Raw genomic sequence first — 16,310 nt, forward strand, 5'->3', positions numbered from 1 at the left:
TGCTATCAACATTAACTTACACCAAGTGTACCCTCCAACGAATGGGATGATTTGGAAATGACCATGGGAGCATGGCAGTTGGAGAAATTGTACTCTATTATGGCAGGGAGGCCAGGTTTGCAACACAAGTACAGAGTGTCGGCATGGATGGCTTGGGCCTCTGCTTGTGTTCTACATTCGCTGGGTGGTAGAGATTGAATGCTTCTTTGGGGACCAATCTGGTCACAGATTGGAAAAATACAAAGGAAACTTGTTGACTGGAAACTTAGAGTTTCTGGGCCAGTGCACAGGAAAACTGGTGAGGGGTAGCATCTGTCCCTGCTGTCAACAGAATGTTTATGGCTTCAAAAAAGCCAAGGCTTTCGAATTTACTTGGTATTACACACAAAAGTCAATGGAAGACGAAACATTTCTGTAAAATATTGTCTATTAAAACTGAATAAAGGCGAAAGATAGGAAATAGCGTGAAACAGTGTTGACTTGCTCTCAGCATCTACCAACCACATTCATTACATGTCACACTCTTGCCTTACTCACTTGTGCCAACTCAGTGAAACATGAGAACTGTTAATCCCTGGACTATAATTTGATATTTTTGACAGAATAGTTCTAAATTTGAAGGTCCATATAATCACTGCATCCCGTGCAGATAAAAGGGAAAGATTCCTTTTGTTTTTTTGGAGGGAGGTGGTGACAATTTTTTAGTAGCCCAGCTGCTATAGGCACGGTTCAGAGTAGCCACTAAGTGTGTAGCTGACTTTAAGTCCCATTGGTTTCAGTGGGACTTAAGTGTGTGGTTAAGTACTTTGCTGAATGGAGTCTGTAGTTCTGACCGTTTCTGCTTTTCACATATTATCAAAATTAGACCTATTAATTCACCTAATCATGAGGAACTTTGAGAATGCTTACCTGTCACCATGAATTTTGAGTGGGCTAAACAATCTGTTAACTGCAATAAATGATACTAAGAAAATGTACTCCACTTAAGAAGAAACAATCAGTTGCACGGATACAAAATGGGAAATGACTGCCAAGGAAGGAGTACTACAGAAAGGGATCTATGGGTCATAATGGATCAGCTAAATATGAGTCAATATGTAACACTGTTGCAAAAAAAAAAAAAAAGCAAACATCATTCTGGGATATATTAGCAGGAGTCTTGTAAGCAAGACACGAGAAGTAATTCTTCTACTCTACCCTACGCTGATTAGGCCTCAACTGGGAATATTGTGTCCACTTCTGGGTGCCATGTTTCAGGAAAGATGTGGACAGATTGGAGCAAGTCCAGAGAAGAGCAACAAAAATAATTAAAGGTCTAGAAAACATGCCCTATGAGGAAAGATTGAAAAATGGGGTATGTTTAGCCTGGAGAAGAGTAGACTGAGGGGGGACATAACAGTTTTCAATTACATAAAAGGTTGTTACAAGGAGGAGGGAGAAAAAAACGGTTCTCTTTAACCTCTGAGGGTAGGACAAGAAGCAATGGGCTTAAATTGAAGCCAGGATAGTTTAGGTTGGACACTAGGAAAAATTTCCTAACTGTCAGGGTAGTTAAGCACTGGAATATATTGCCTAAGGCGGTTGTGGAATCTCCATCATTGAAGATTTCTAAGAGCAAATTAAATTATCACCTGTAAGGGATGGTCTAGATAATACTTAATCCTGCCTTGAGTGCAGGGACTGGACTAGAAGACCTGCTGAGGTCCCTTCCAGTCCTATGATTTTATGATTCTATGATTCTGTGTCCATTATGACATCACGTTTATGTGGAAAAAGTAGTATGTGATCATGTAATTAAAGACTGTATCATAATGCATACACACAAGGGGGCCAAATTAAGATTGTACAGTCAGCCTTAATTCTGGCATTTCCTAAATTTTTGAGCATAGGGGTGTGTGTATGTGTATAAAATTCCCTCAATTTTTTAAAAAACCCAGTTAATCCATCATTCCATAGTGACACCCACGTGGGTCATCAGCAGAGCTGAAACCTTTAGATCCAACACAAATACCTTTGCCACTTGAGCTCATTGAGTGGCTGATAACAAGAGTAGATTGTCATCCTCTATTCAGTTCAGCACCACAAGGAGACGAGACACACAATTTGCCCGTAGTAGGTTTAACTGTTGATAATGGGGGACATATTTTAAAGCTTCAGCTGCCCCCCAAACAGCTTGAGTTATGGCCCCCCTGGGGAGGACCCCCCCCTTACCCTCAGTCTCCCCTCCCGGAAAGCAGCAGCCCGTCTCTGCAGTGCCCAGCTGTTGCTCCTGCCTTTCCCTGGGTGACGCAGCTCACAACGCTGCTTGCACTCACTTGGCCTCCCAGTTCACTTGACTGGCTTGGCTCTGCCAGCTGCCGCACAGGGAGGGAGCCTGGTGGCTCCATGTGACCAAGCGGGGCTGGCTCTGAGTCAATGGGTGCAGGAGTGGGTTCAGTCGCGGCCCCTCCCTGAACCCCAGGGGGCTGGGTGATTTCTAGCCGTGGCTTCGAAGGCACCCCTGGCTGAGGCCTCCTTGTATTAGCCACCCCTATGGCCTGGTTAAATCCCTCCCACAGCTGGGTCCATGTGCGAGACCCAAACAAACACTAGGGCAGGTGCCAGGCCCCACAGGCCAGCAAGTGACCCCCAGGGTGGGCCCAGCCCTGCAAGCCTCAGGCAGGTGCAGAATTTGCCCCTCCCTCCCCCCCGCCTCCTCCCCCAAGGTGCAGCCCTGTTGGCCTGACAGCAGGGTTGCAAAAAAAGAAATAAAAATATAAGCTGTGGCACAAATTTGACTTTGTGAACCCACGTCCCTCCCCACGCATCACCTCTGCAGAGAACCCAGAGCCTCTGGTGCTGGACCAGCAGCCGCTGCAACTCTTGTTCAGGTTCTGCATGGGTGCCAGGAGCTGAGCTGGAGGCTGCAGTTGCTGGTCTTTGCCTGCTGCAGTGCTGTGCACCTGCTGGGGTCGTTGGCAGAGACTCTGCAAGCAGGGAGGCTACATCCCGGGAGTACTGATGCCCCTTGCCAGACAGAGCCCCTTCCTGAACCTAGCCCTTTAGCCCAGCCCCAGGTCACACAGCTCTGTCCACTTGCCCTGCCATACAGAGCCTGCACAGGGAAAGCAGACAGAGCAATGCCCAAGGGCTGGAGTCAGCAGGGGCACCTGTCCAGCAGAAAGCCAGTGCTCACAGGTGCATCTTTCCTCTCCCCTCCCGACTCTGGCCCTTGAATGCGGCCCGGTCTGCTTTCCCCGTGTAGCACTAAAGGGCCAGGGTCGGGCGGGGAGTGGAAAGCTGCACCTGTGAATACTAGCCCCCTTATGTGGAAGTATGGGGTAAAAGGTGTCCCGTACTGATTTAGTACAGGACAGGCAATTGTCTATTTAAATAAGAAATATTCCTTGTAATACGAGACTGTTGGCAGCCCTACCTCCAGCTCATCATTCAGTCTCAGTAGTCCCCTCCATTTCCCAGTCCCAGATTGCCTCCTGCACACCTGACTACCTAGTTTCCTTGCCCAGTCACTCCCACTTTTCTCCCCACTCCATTGCCAATGACACCAGCTTTATTCCAAACTACATGTACCATCCACCCACTCATCTGTCTTTTGTCCCCACTGCAATCAAAACAGACAGCTTCTTCCCCCACACTGCCTGGGTGCCAGCAGGGTGAGAGTGGGGCTTTGAGAGCACAACATGGAGCTCCCTGCTTTCAGTTCCAGTGCCTGGCCCCAGCCCAAAGTAGCCAGAGCAGCCATGACAGGAAAAGCCCAGCTTTATCCCTGTAGTCCCGGGCTGGAGAATACTTAGTTGCCCTGTGGGGAACGGCACACGTGTAATCTGGTCCAGGGAGCTGTGAGGGGATGAAGCATGCCTAATGAAGATGGAATCTTTGGAGATTTTTCAGCTGCAATTTTGAGTGGCAAACTGCGATTTTTCAAAGCCTGGTAGCTTGGCCAGACGAGGGCAGATATTTATAGACACACCCCTGATACAAAGGCCACATCCCTGCCAACTTTCAAATCCCATCTCCGAAAGCATGGGGGCACTAGAGCTGTTCAGAGATGAGGCCACAGGAATGTTTAACATGGGCAACACATATTTTTCTCTAGCCTTATTCTCAGAAATGGGTGAACCATCTTGGCTGAGAGTGTCCAAAAATATCCAGCCTGAGGCAGACAGTGTGGAAAGTTTCAGTCCAAATGGTTAAGGTTTGGCAGTGTTATAAGAAACGGCTGGGAAATGTCAAGCAAACTTCATAATAGGGGCATTACCCCTACCCCTGCCTAAAACCAAGATAATCGCTTAAGCACAGAATGTCTTTTTAGGTGGTAGTTTTTCACTACAGAGGTAAAACAGTCATATGGTAAACACTGCACATTGTCTTTGTTGAAGGGACAAAAGTCTTTTAATCACAATATTTTATGGTTCTCCTCTTTGCTTTCCTCAGGTGAGAAATTATACGGAATGTGCCTGTGTCCAGAGCCGCCAAGTTATCACACCACCAACTGTGGGACAGCGCGGTCAGCTCAGAGTGGTTATTGTCAAAACATACCTGAATGAGAATGGCTATGCCGTTTCTGGGAAGTGTGATCGGACCTGCAGTACACTTATCCCATTCCTAATATTTCTTTTCATAGTTACCCTTATAACAGCGTGTGCCCAGCCATCAGCAATCATAGTGACACTCAGGTAAGAACCTACCTATCTAGATAGGTATACTGTCCCTATCATCACAGTATTTGTAACTCGCAGAGGGAGTCTGCTGGCCAGATCCACAGCAAATGTAATGCAGTGCAACTCCTTTCAAGTCAACGGAACTATGCCCGTTTACACTTGTTAAGGATCTGACCCCTTATATTTATACCCACAACATGCTGATGTATATACCTTATGAGAAAAGCAATGTCCAGCAGCCGTAGTGCAAAGAGAAAAAATGTTAAAAAAATAATCTGGTACATCTGAAGGAATATTAAACTACTTGAAAATAATGGTTTAGATTTTCAGGTCCGGATCAGGAAAAGAATCTTAATATTTGGCTCATCTGGATGTCAGCCCATAAAGGGTACTGTTCAAAATATCAAGCGGTGCTTGCACTATACCTTTCTCTGTTTATTTCTTGAAACTTTTAACTCAGCCCTACTTTATATCTTTTCCTGGATCTGCCTTCTCCACCCCGCCCCCCCCCCCCACCCCCAGGACTTTGAATGGTATCAAGTAATTATTTTCTTGGTTAAAAGAATGTATATTTAAAATATCACTTTCTGTAAAGGAACTTCAATCAGAATTTTAAAGAAAACAAAGCCTTCCTCTGACCATGGGGCACAGATCACTTGCTAGGATCATCGGGCTATATTTCACTTAATCAGTTCACTGCCATTTCAGGGGCCGCTATCATTGGTGCATCTCAGTCCGCTCTGCTCGCTACGTGTGGTACACACAGTTCTTCAAGTGCATGCTCATGTCCATTCCATAGATGGCACAGCCACCATAGATTTTTCCCACAGTGGTATCTGTCGGACTAGCTTTAGCACTCTCTGCTGTTGTGTGCTCATGTACTGGCATAAGGGCCCAGCCAGCTCCACATCCTCTCTGTTCCTTCTTACTGCCCATGCTGGTCATGCTGGAACAGCTCCACATGCTTTGGCAGACGCTTACTCAGTGGTCTTAATTTAGTTCTTTTCCCTTGTTTCTCTGTGCCCGTACTTTATTTTCTCAGTTTTGACTGTTGTAGATTAGTTGTATATAGTTAGTTGGCACTTCTTGCCGTGTTAGCAGAGATTTGTCCACTACTGGTGTCGGGGCATGCCTCGGTCCTTGGGTTTCAAGCCCTGTGCCTCTTGCAGCAGGCCCATGCCTGTGAGTGACCCACACTCCAGTTGTCTGAAGTGCCTAGGAGAGCTTCATATCGGGGACCGCCGCCAGATCTGTGGGGACTTCAAGCCCCGTATGATGAAGGACAGGGAGGCCAGGTTGAAGTCCCTCCTGATGGAGGAAGCTCTCCATCACTCATCAGAACCAAGCTAATCTGACTCGGCCCACAGTACTTCTGCATTGGTGTGGAGTGTTTCTCCTGCTGTGAGTCTCTCTCAGCACCATTCTCCTTCACCAGTGCCACAGAAAAAACATAAGATGTAACTGGCCAAGTGGGGATGTACCCTGACTCTGCAGAGAGCCAAGCATGGGGAGCACAGTTGAGTGCAACCTGTCTGGCCACTCCTCTGCCCCCACTCCAAAGGCAGCACTGTCAACTCTGCCTTGCATGCAGGCTCCGTTGAGTCCGGTCCCTGGCCATTGCTCAGCACCGGCAGGGCAATGTGGCACCAGCAGGATCGTGGTACCGTCTACCCTGGAGGTGTTAGTTGTGGCCAGGGACCTGCTGGTGCTATTGGCCCTGCCATTGCTGGAGTCGGCAGTGTCAGCCCCGGGGAGCAGAAAGGAGCAGGTGGCCCTGAACTCCCATTTGTTTCCAGCCTCCTCGGTACCGTGTAGAGGGAAACAGTTCCTGCTTGCCTTATCACAGGTCTTCCCACCTTGGCACTGTTCCCTGGCACTGTTGGTGCCACCTCTCTATGGTCTCAGGAGGAAGGCTCATCATTGGACTCAGAAGTGAAGTCATATTCCCATTTGAGGAACCGTTGCCAGTTTCCCTCCAGGCAGCCCAACCAGTTGGTGGATCCGGGTGCAGGGGTACCACCAACTACTTGGCACAGTGGTCACTGGCCTATGCAGATGCATTGGCCATTTTGGAACCCATGGGAGTTTCCCCCGATGCAAGTGCTCTCTTCCATATTCTCATACATTATAATCTCAGAAAGAAGAGCACCCCGTCCCTACGACTATCACCTGACCTGGACTCTGGTACCAAGCCCGTCACTGAGCTTCAAGACCTATATCTATGGGACCCGGTTGGTGCAGAAGGTGTGGAAGAGGGCCCTCTGCTGGTGCAGGCCTCTTCTTCTTCCTTCCCGGATGGGGCAATGTCTGGAGTGCATGTATTCCCCTCCTCCCCCCACCACACACACACACACACACACACACACCCCAACTTTGCAGCTCACCAGGAGCTGTTGAAAAGAGTGGTCTTGAATCCTGTGCTGGAAGTGGAAGCAGTCAAAGAATTGTCACACATCCTGGTTGCTATGTTGACCACTGCGGGCCCGTTGAAGGAGGCCCTCCGTCTCAATGAGGCCATTATGGGACCTGTTAAAACCCTGTACCCCTTGCCTCCCACCACAAAAAGGGCAAAAAGAAGTACTTTGTTCCCACTCAAGGCTACAAGTACTTGTACTCCAACCTGCCTTTGGGGTCCCTGGTGGTCTTGGCGGCCAAAGAGAGGGACAGAGGGTGAACAAGGAACAACCCCCAAAGCAAAGAACGCAAAAAGACTAGACCTTTTTGGCAGAAAGTTTTATTCCACAGGGGGATCTACAGCTCCACATTTCCCACCAACAGTCGTTGCTGGGGAGATACAATTTTAATATTTGGGAGTTGATGATAAAGTTCAATGAAGTTCCTGTCTTCACACCTTTTCCCCAGGTGTCAAGACAGGAGTTCTCTGTGCTGGTGGAGAAAGGGAAGTCTGTGGTCAGGGCCTCCATACTGGCTACCCTGGATGCAGCAGATTCAGCGGCTAGTTCCATGGCTCCTGCAGTGGTCATGTGCAGATGCCCTTGGCTCTAATCCTCAGGTCTGCCAAGAGAGGTCCAACAATCCATCCAGAACATTCAATTTGAAGGCACTTCATTTTTTTATGAACAAACAGATGCAAAGCTTCACAGCCTGAAAGATTCTAGAGCACTCTCAAGTCCCTCGGTCTCTATGCCTTGGTGTTTTCAAGGAAAAACTTCAGGCCTCAGCAGTCAGGTCCATTTCTCGGCTCAACTGCCATGTCAGGACCCGTTTAAGAAGTGAGATACAGGTTACAAACACAGACAGCCACCCCATCCGCTTCAGCCTTGCTACTGGGCCCTGACAGATACTCAAGAGGTGCCAAGCAGATGGTTATACCAGTTCCTGTACTGAATCCTGACCCCCTTGTAATGAAGACTTGTTTGTAGAGGCCATGTTGCAGCACTTGGATTTTGCGTACTATTTGCATTATGAAGACAGTCAGGTCTAGGCCTGCTCAAAATGAAATGCCCACCCCAACACTAAGGAGGTGAGGCGACACCCCCCCCCCTCCCCCCCCCCCTCCAAAAAAAAAAAAAACAACTAACCTCAGTCTGCAGTTGAGCAATTGGGATGATGGCGAAAACAGGAACAAGCATGAGGTCAAAGGTTAAATATGAAGGATGCAGCGGGGAACAGTGCGATGACAGCACCCACTGCTCCTCAAAGGTGTTGAGGGAGTCAGTGGACACTGCGCAGAGGAACTCTGCCTGGAGGTGTGCTTGTATGCGGGACCAGAACCAGGCTCCAAAGTTGTAGGGCAACACACACACACACACACACACACACACACACACACACACACACACACACACACACACACACACACACACACACACACACACACACACACACACACACACACACACACACACACACACACACACACACACACACACACCCCCCCCCCAGCTTCTTCTTTCTTGACTGATGGATGCCCATCGTGGCATGGGCAGAAGGTTTCATAGGCCAGGGAGGCTAAGCCTCACCAAGCAGCCAGGCATGGCCCTGCTCTCCCCCTCCTGGCTGCATCTCGCTTTTTTCCCGTGGCCCCAGCCAGGCAGGCACTGCTCACTCTTCCTGCCCTTGCTCACTCGCTCCCCTGAAGCGGGTGGGGACTGGGGTGGGCCAGTCAGTGGGCCGGGACTTGGGGCAGCTGAGGCTGGCATGCAGGTCAGTGCTGGTGGTGGGTGTCGTCTCCTGACTGACATTACGGGACGGGGGCTGCCTGGCTGGCACTCAGGGTGGGCTGGCCCCGGAGCTGGAGTGGGCCAAGGCGGGTGGCTTAGTCCAACTGGCGGTCCAGGACTTGCGCCACCAGGGGCAAGCTAGCCAGCTGGAGCAGGGGTCCTCCAGCCATTGGGGGGAGGGGAGGAGAGCCGGGGAGGCTCCAAAGGGCATTCCCTCATGCGAAAGGGGTGAGGCCATGGGTTAGCCTCCCCAAATTGAGTGGGGAGGGGGGGGAGTTATGCGCTGCCCATGCAGCTTGGCCATTGCCAGGAGGCAGGTAATGGGTAGGTTGCTTGACTGTGGAGCCATGGCGAGGTGTGCAGCGCACAGGAGGCACGGGGGGGGGCCGACACGGGGACACATGTGATTTGCAGCCAGCACTTCATTAAAAGATGCTGGAGGCGCTGGCAGAGGGCCTGAGCAGGTGCATAAGGGAAATGAATGATCCAGGTGAGTGCAGGAACAGCCAGGACGATGAAGGCAATGGCATGCGTCCTTGGAAACTGGCGTTGCCCTGTCTCTACCAAGATAGTGCTAGTGTTGCCAACCGAGCAAAAATCATGCGTCAGACCTGCCACTAAACAACTCAAAAGTCCTGTGTTGACCCCCCCCCCGTGGTGCCACACATTTGCCTAGTCCCTGCTCAGCAATGTCTTCTGTTACCCCCCACCCAAGTTCCAGCCCCCCCAAAATCAGTTCATATATTCCCGTCCACTGCTGCTGCCTCTGTGGTTCTTCCCCCTGCTCTCCCAGGTCTGGAGGGGGCTGCAGCGTGGTTACTGCTCTGCCATCCATGCTGTTTTTTTTTGGGGTGGGGGAGAGGAGGAGGCGGCATCAGCGCCAGAGGCTCTGCTCTGCCTTTTGCCCCTTCTCAGACTCGAAGTTGGAACGGGGAGAAGCTGCATCAGCCTGACCCTGTTGCTCCCAGGAGTGAAGTCACCCAGGACCACTGGGCTTTTTAGCTCTCCACGGCACTCCTGTGAGAATGGGGTGACCTTGCTATGGGGGCTGGCGTAAGAGCGAGCACCCTGCCTGCAACAGCTCTTGTTAGTCTGGCCCGGCGGTGTGAGGGTGGGTAAGCGGGGAGCCAATCAGCAGGCTCAGAGGCCTGGAGCATCTCATGACTTCACCAGCCTGGCGCCAGCCAAAATCCTGTGAAAACGTTACGAGCATTGGCAGCCCTGGGTCACTTTTCAGCGGTGGCCACGAAAGGCCAGCTGCACAAAGGGCCTTAGGCACCTAACTCCCACTTTAGGTTGGGGGGGGGGCCCTCTTTTAGCCCAGTGGCTAGTGTACTCCCAGTTCAATTCTCCTTTCTGCCTGATTAGTAGAAGGGATTTGAACAGGGGTCTCCCCTCCTCTCAGGCGAGTGCCTTCGCCAAGGGACAATGGGATATTCTTGGCAACTGCTATTCAAAGGTTTTCTTCTCATCAGACTGGGGTGGGGGGACAGGGGAGGAATTGAACCTGGGTCTTCCACCACCACCCATGGAAGTGCCTTACCCACTATGTTAAAGATCATAAGGGATGCTACCTCCTCCCCATCATCTCTGAATGGAGTGAGGCATACATTGCTGCCTTTCGTACAAGAAATGAGGCGTCAGTGCCTAACACCAGGATCAGATTCATGGCTGTGAAGCTCAAGCAGCACTAGGAGCCTCCTTCCAGCCTGGAGTTAGGCCCTTAAATCCCATTGAGCGGCATGGCTCAGTACCCGTTTGCTTGGTATCTGTTGTTGCCTACCTTAGGCAGCTCCCTACTTGGGGTGGCGTTTGTGACTACCATTTTTAGGGCTCTATCGCTGCCCATGCATTGTATAGGAAGCCTGCCTGCCTAACTCAGGGTTATGAATGGTACTGAATGACCCGCTGCCTATGAGGTAGATGTTGCAGTGCTCCTGGATGAGGGGGCCATGTAGGTTAGACAAAAAATTGCCCCCCCCCAAACCCCATGCTTCTCCTCAGGTGAATGCTGGCCCTGCCTAGGCTGGACGCTGGAGCAGGGCAGTGTGGGGTGGCTGCCGCGCTGGCTGGTGCCATGGTGTAGGTGGCCACAGCGCTTTCCCATCTCGTCCTGCTGCTCAGGGTGCTGGGGCTGCAGCTTCTCCCCAGCCCCCCACCACCCTTCAATCCTTTGCAGCCTATAAAAGCCACCTGGGTGGGGGGGACCCAGCTCTGGGGCTGGCAGACTCTTCAGCAACTGTGGGGCCCAAGATCCTGAGCCTGAACCAGAGCCGGTCAGTTTGGGCCACTGTGGGGAGATCCGGCCCAGCCACCTGCCCTGGGCGGCGCGCCCTGACTGGGGTGGGAACATGACAGGGGCTGCTCTTTGGCCTCCTGAGCCCCTGCTTTGGCTGGCGGCAGTCTTGCCTTCTGAGTTGGGCGGCTGGAGACCAGCGGCTGCTGGCTGGGCACCCAGGCAGCACCGCCAGCAACAGCAAAGTATCTGCATAACGTTGTATGTTGTCTCCCACAAGCTCCCCGCCCCGCTGGGCCATCCTGGGCTGGCTCAGTAAAATACTGATGTAATTAGTCTGTATTGTAATGCATAGGCACAAGAGAGCCTAATTAAGATTACACAGGGTGCCTTAGTTCTGGCATTGCCTAACTTTTGGGAGCTTGTCTTTCATGTTCTTTTGAAAGAGAGAGAGCGTGTATGTGCAAAATGGATAGTAAACACATGGCTACACTGGGCTTATTCAACCTAAGAGTCAGACTAGGTTAAGAATCCTGATTTATAACATTTCAAAATATTTAAACAGTCTAGAGGGAAATTTGCTGTGGCACAGATACAGTGTTGCTTTGTATTCGGATAGTTTAAGGACCTGATCCTTCCCCCGTGCAGTCAATAAAAGAGCTCTTGTTGACTTCAGTGATATCGGATTAGGGCCCTTGTAAAGCTGGCATATGCTTCTACTGTTGTGTTTCCCGACCTCCTTAATTGTGCACTCACTGAGAAGAGTGCCATTGATTTTTAAAGGGGTTATTCCAGATTTACACCAGTGTAACAGAGAGCTGAATTTGAACCATCATCTGCAAAAATATAAGGGAAAAAAAATTCAGATTTATCAGGGAAGTATTACCAGAAACCATGAGCTACTGTGTAATTGTGTTGTGGACCTTCCTAACAGCTATGGGCTAAATTCTGCAGGCCTTATTCAAGCAAGACTCCCATTGACGTTTATAGGATTTTATAGGATTGCCTGACTAAGGACAGCACAGTTTGGCTCTTTGTTACTAACAATAGGTTTTATCATCATTACCAAATACAATGAAGAAATTTTAGCCGATGTTTATTACAGCTGGAGACGACCAGGACAGTGCAACCAAAATGTACTAAAAAAGATTAGTTGTTGAGATTGTAGCTTCAGAAGCTATTCTCTTTCTCTAATAGGTCTGTGGAAGATGGTGAACGGCCTTTTGCACTAGGAATGCAATTTGTTTTATTACGAACTCTTGGTAAGTCCTACGGCAAATGTGAGTACTAATAGCTTCCTGAACACCACCATTGACAAAATCCTCTCAGAATTCTCCATAAATATTCTATAAAAGCAATGAAATTCCACCAGTGAAGAGCAATATGGGGCTACAATCACCATTGAATCTAGCAACTGAGAGGTTATTTGCTGTTCATGTTTTGTTACTATTACTTTTTTTACAACACATTGGTTTATACAAACCACATTGTACTGTAGTGGCTAACCAGCACCATGGAGACTTGGGACAGGTCTATACTGCTGGCAAAATTCAGCGGCAGGCGACAGAAGTTATGCAAGCTACGCAGAGTAGCTTGTGTAACTGCTGCCAATTTGGTTACTTCCCTTTAGCGCACCGTCTCCACTGCACCGACGGGAAATACGTTCCCATCAACGCAGAGCTATGCTTTTTTTGGAGGTTGTTTTAATATATCGCCTGAGCGTGTCTTCACTGCAGCTCAATTTGCCACCATCAGTGTGTACATACACCTACATTGACAGAATATTAAGGACCTGGATTTTACACCATTCTTTAGCAGTAGTTTTTTTACCAGAAGTTTTAAGCGCCCATCCCTTCAATACTTCCCTAAAGTAGCAGTTTTAGTCTGCAACAGATTGTAGAGGATACATTTTAATTGGGAATTTCAACAGCTCCCTTTGTTCAGAAGCCTTTTATTTCTGTTTCTTTGTTCCTAGTCATTCCTAGATAATTTTAGTAGCTAAATAGTGCAGTTGAGTGAAACTTTTCCACCAAAACTTTTTTTATTGGATAGGAAAAGTGGACTTTTTTCCTATGCAAAAATTTTCACAGAATTAATTTCACAGGATTAAAGATTAGTTGAAAAGGATGATGAAACAACTATAGATCCAATCCAGATTTTAATATTTTTCCTAAATGGAATTTGTCATGTATTTTTGTTTTCTTCAGATGACAGATTACCCTCCCACAAACCAGTTCTTGTCTTTCTAAGACAAGAAGTGTTTGTATTTCAGTTACTAACTCCTAATTCTTCTTCAAAGCAGAAAGAAACTTTGTTAGGTTATTCTTTACACGAAGTTTTTAAGCTTCTGCACTAGTCAGATCTTGCCTATCCAAAGCACTTAAGGCATTCAGATACTGCAAAAATGTGAACAGGGCCTGTAGTGATTATTTATAATGAAGAATGAGCGGAGAAGGCCATTCTGTTCCATCTAATCACTAAAGGGGCAATTTTGTTTGAAGAGGCTTGTTATAAAATGTGAGTCACATTTGTAGGCCAGAGAATCAGCACTTAACATGCGCCAGCTGCACGAGTAGCAGTCTGATGAACCTGAAGCCTGTTTCCATGGAAGAGAATCTGTCTTCAAAGGGACAATTTGAAAATAATAATTCTATTCTCTGTCATTTTTCATAAGGGCAGCCACATTTTGTACTGTCTGTCTTTATTTATGCTGCATGCTTTAATATTTTGTTCAGTCTTACTGGTAATTCCTGTAAGCAATCTTACAGTAAAAAGGACTTAATAGTGTCACATTGTTGGCATGTTTCCTAAAAGATGCTATTTGTATGACTGGGGGTAAATTGTAATTTTGGGAAGATCAATGGGCCACTCTTCCAGTTGTTATAATACAGTGATCTCAGGGGAGCAGAAAGCATACCAACCTTTTCTTGCCATGCCTCTGCTAGGCTGTGGCATGTCATGCCCTTGTTTGCATGCAGTAATCAAAAGCTTCATCTTTCACACTATTGACGTGAATGTTATATGGCGGGTTCTCCCCTTAGGCGGCCAAGAGCCTCACAAATTTGTGAAGAAATTGCTTGCAGGAAATTTTCCTTGTTTAAATGTTATTCAAATTAATACAATTATTTTTTAATTGGGTGAGTGCCAGTTTGTTTCAATGGAACAAAATGAAACATGGTCCCTCCCTCAAAGGCTCCAGTGTCCATCAAAAAGTCAGTGGAGCCACTGACTTTCATAGGAGCGGGATTAAGGTCTCACAGTCTAACAAAAGAACCCTTTTGGAGACAGTAATTAAGTGCAGTAGCACTGGATCATTTTTTAATATTGGGCTCCATATTGTATCCTAGAAGTGGGATGTGGATGGGGTGAAAAAATCTATTCCACCACAATACACAGTGGCCATGACTGAATAGCCATGTAAATTTAGAATATGTCTGCATTGCCAAGGCCCGCCACCCCTGGCAGCAAGTCTTAGAACAGGCTTATGCCATAGAGCTAAAATAGCAGTGTAGATGTTCCCACTCAGACTGGAATCCAGACCCTGAGACACGCTCCGCCCTCACGATGTTAACAAGCCTGAGCAGGAATGTCTACACTGCTATTTTTAGTCCAATACAATCAATCACCCTCCTGAGCCCATGTCAGTTGACCCAGGCTCAGAGATTCGCTGCCACACTTTTTTTTTTTGCAGTGTAGATATAGCTTTGTTGATGTTTGGCCCTTGTCCTTCCTTGCTGTCCCCATACCACCCCCTTTGCCATGTCTAAAAATACTCCCTGATTCTGCAAATGACGTGGGCACATGTTTATCCTTACACACGTGAGTAGTCTTGTTGAGCTGAGTCAGACTACTCGCACAAGTAAGGGTCAATCAGGCTATGATTCTGGACCGCACCTAAGCTTGTGCTCAAGTCCCTTTGTCGTCGGTGGGACTTGTGGACGGCATTTCCGCATGTGCTTAATAAGCATACTTTCCTAATTGAGGGCCAGAGTTTTGTTAAGTTCCTGCGGGGTGCAGTGATAGTGTTTCATTGCATTAGGAGGTGCCTACCACACTTTTGGGTGGTGGTAAAATAATAACGAAGACAACATAAAACTGGGCTATTCCATCGTACATAGTTTCTTAAAGTTTTCTACACATTTAGCACTAATTATTATTTTCTATTACTATTATTACAGCTTACATTCCCACTCCAATCTATTTTGGGGCTGTTATTGACACCACGTGCATGCTTTGGCAACAAGATTGTGGCGTGCAAGGATCTTGTTGGGAATATGATGTAACTTCATTTCGCTTCGTTTACTTTGGATTGGCAGCTGGTCTCAAATTTGTGGCATTCTTTTTTATTTTTCTGGCCTGGTATTCCATTAAATATAAAGAAGATCAACTGCAGAGGCAAAGATGGAGGTCCTCACCTGTAAACACAGTGAGTGAGATGGTTGGCAATGTTGCATCGCAACAAAACTATGCACGGACTAGATCCTGCCCTACTTTCTGTGCTCGAGGACAGCACACTGAAGACGTCTGTCTGGCACGAGGAATGAATTACATAGCACAGACATATCCTGGCCCCTTTTCAGAAGCAATAAATTCCTCAACTGAAAATGCATTGGAAGAAGTCACTGCTGAGATATAGACCCTTGTTTTGAAAATGTAAAATTCAGTTTTGTTGGTTGATTTAAATATGGCGCCTTGTGAAACACCTGTGCCTTCTTTTTTAATCTACACATCACATGATAAACCAACAAAACATAATGTAAACATCAATATCATACTTGAGGGCTGGATACCTCAAAATGACCCAAGTTCTTATTTCTCCCTTCCAGATAATGGAGTTTTAATTACTTGTAATTACTTCAGCTGTGTTCATTAAATGTCCATGCTCTGATCTAGTGTCAAAATAAAGGTGAAGTATTCTAAATGGCAGAAATCAATGGAAGGGTAACAGAAATGCGTATCATTAATGTCAAGACTTTAAGAAAATGTTTAAAGGGAGCATCTGTTTTGCATCCACAAATCATAGTTCTTAGAGCTGAGTTATTACTGTGAGTTCTGCTACAAAGCACAACAGAACGTGTCTAAACTATGCAACTTATCTGGATAATTGTTTATGTGGCATGTTAATTTTGCTTTCAAAGTCTTTAATCCAACCGAACTTAAAAGGGGCTATTTTAAGACAAACATAAGATTTTAAAAAAGACATAATTGTTCAAAGTACTGTTGAGAACA

The 16,310-nt window shown here is 47.6% G+C and overlaps 1 protein-coding gene across 1 annotated transcript in view; it reads left to right on the forward strand.

Moving 5' to 3' along the window:
- SLCO5A1 (solute carrier organic anion transporter family member 5A1) overlaps positions 1–15,895 on the forward strand; it is a 124,175-nt gene extending 108,280 nt beyond the window's left edge. Inside the window, exons 8-10 of the mRNA XM_067553517.1 lie at positions 4,435–4,676; positions 12,279–12,343; positions 15,260–15,895. Of these exons, the coding sequence (XP_067409618.1) occupies positions 4,435–4,676; positions 12,279–12,343; positions 15,260–15,717 (765 nt within the window). The 3' untranslated portion in view covers positions 15,718–15,895. The remainder of the gene's footprint in view (positions 1–4,434; positions 4,677–12,278; positions 12,344–15,259) is intronic.
- The last annotated feature ends 415 nt before the right edge of the window (positions 15,896–16,310 follow it).

This window comes from Emydura macquarii, unplaced genomic scaffold (genome assembly GCF_026122565.2).
Source record: "Emydura macquarii macquarii isolate MOO-44397 ecotype Brisbane River unplaced genomic scaffold, CSIRO-AGI_Emac_v2 contig_1477, whole genome shotgun sequence".
In the NCBI taxonomy this organism is placed as follows: domain Eukaryota; kingdom Metazoa; phylum Chordata; order Testudines; family Chelidae; genus Emydura; species Emydura macquarii.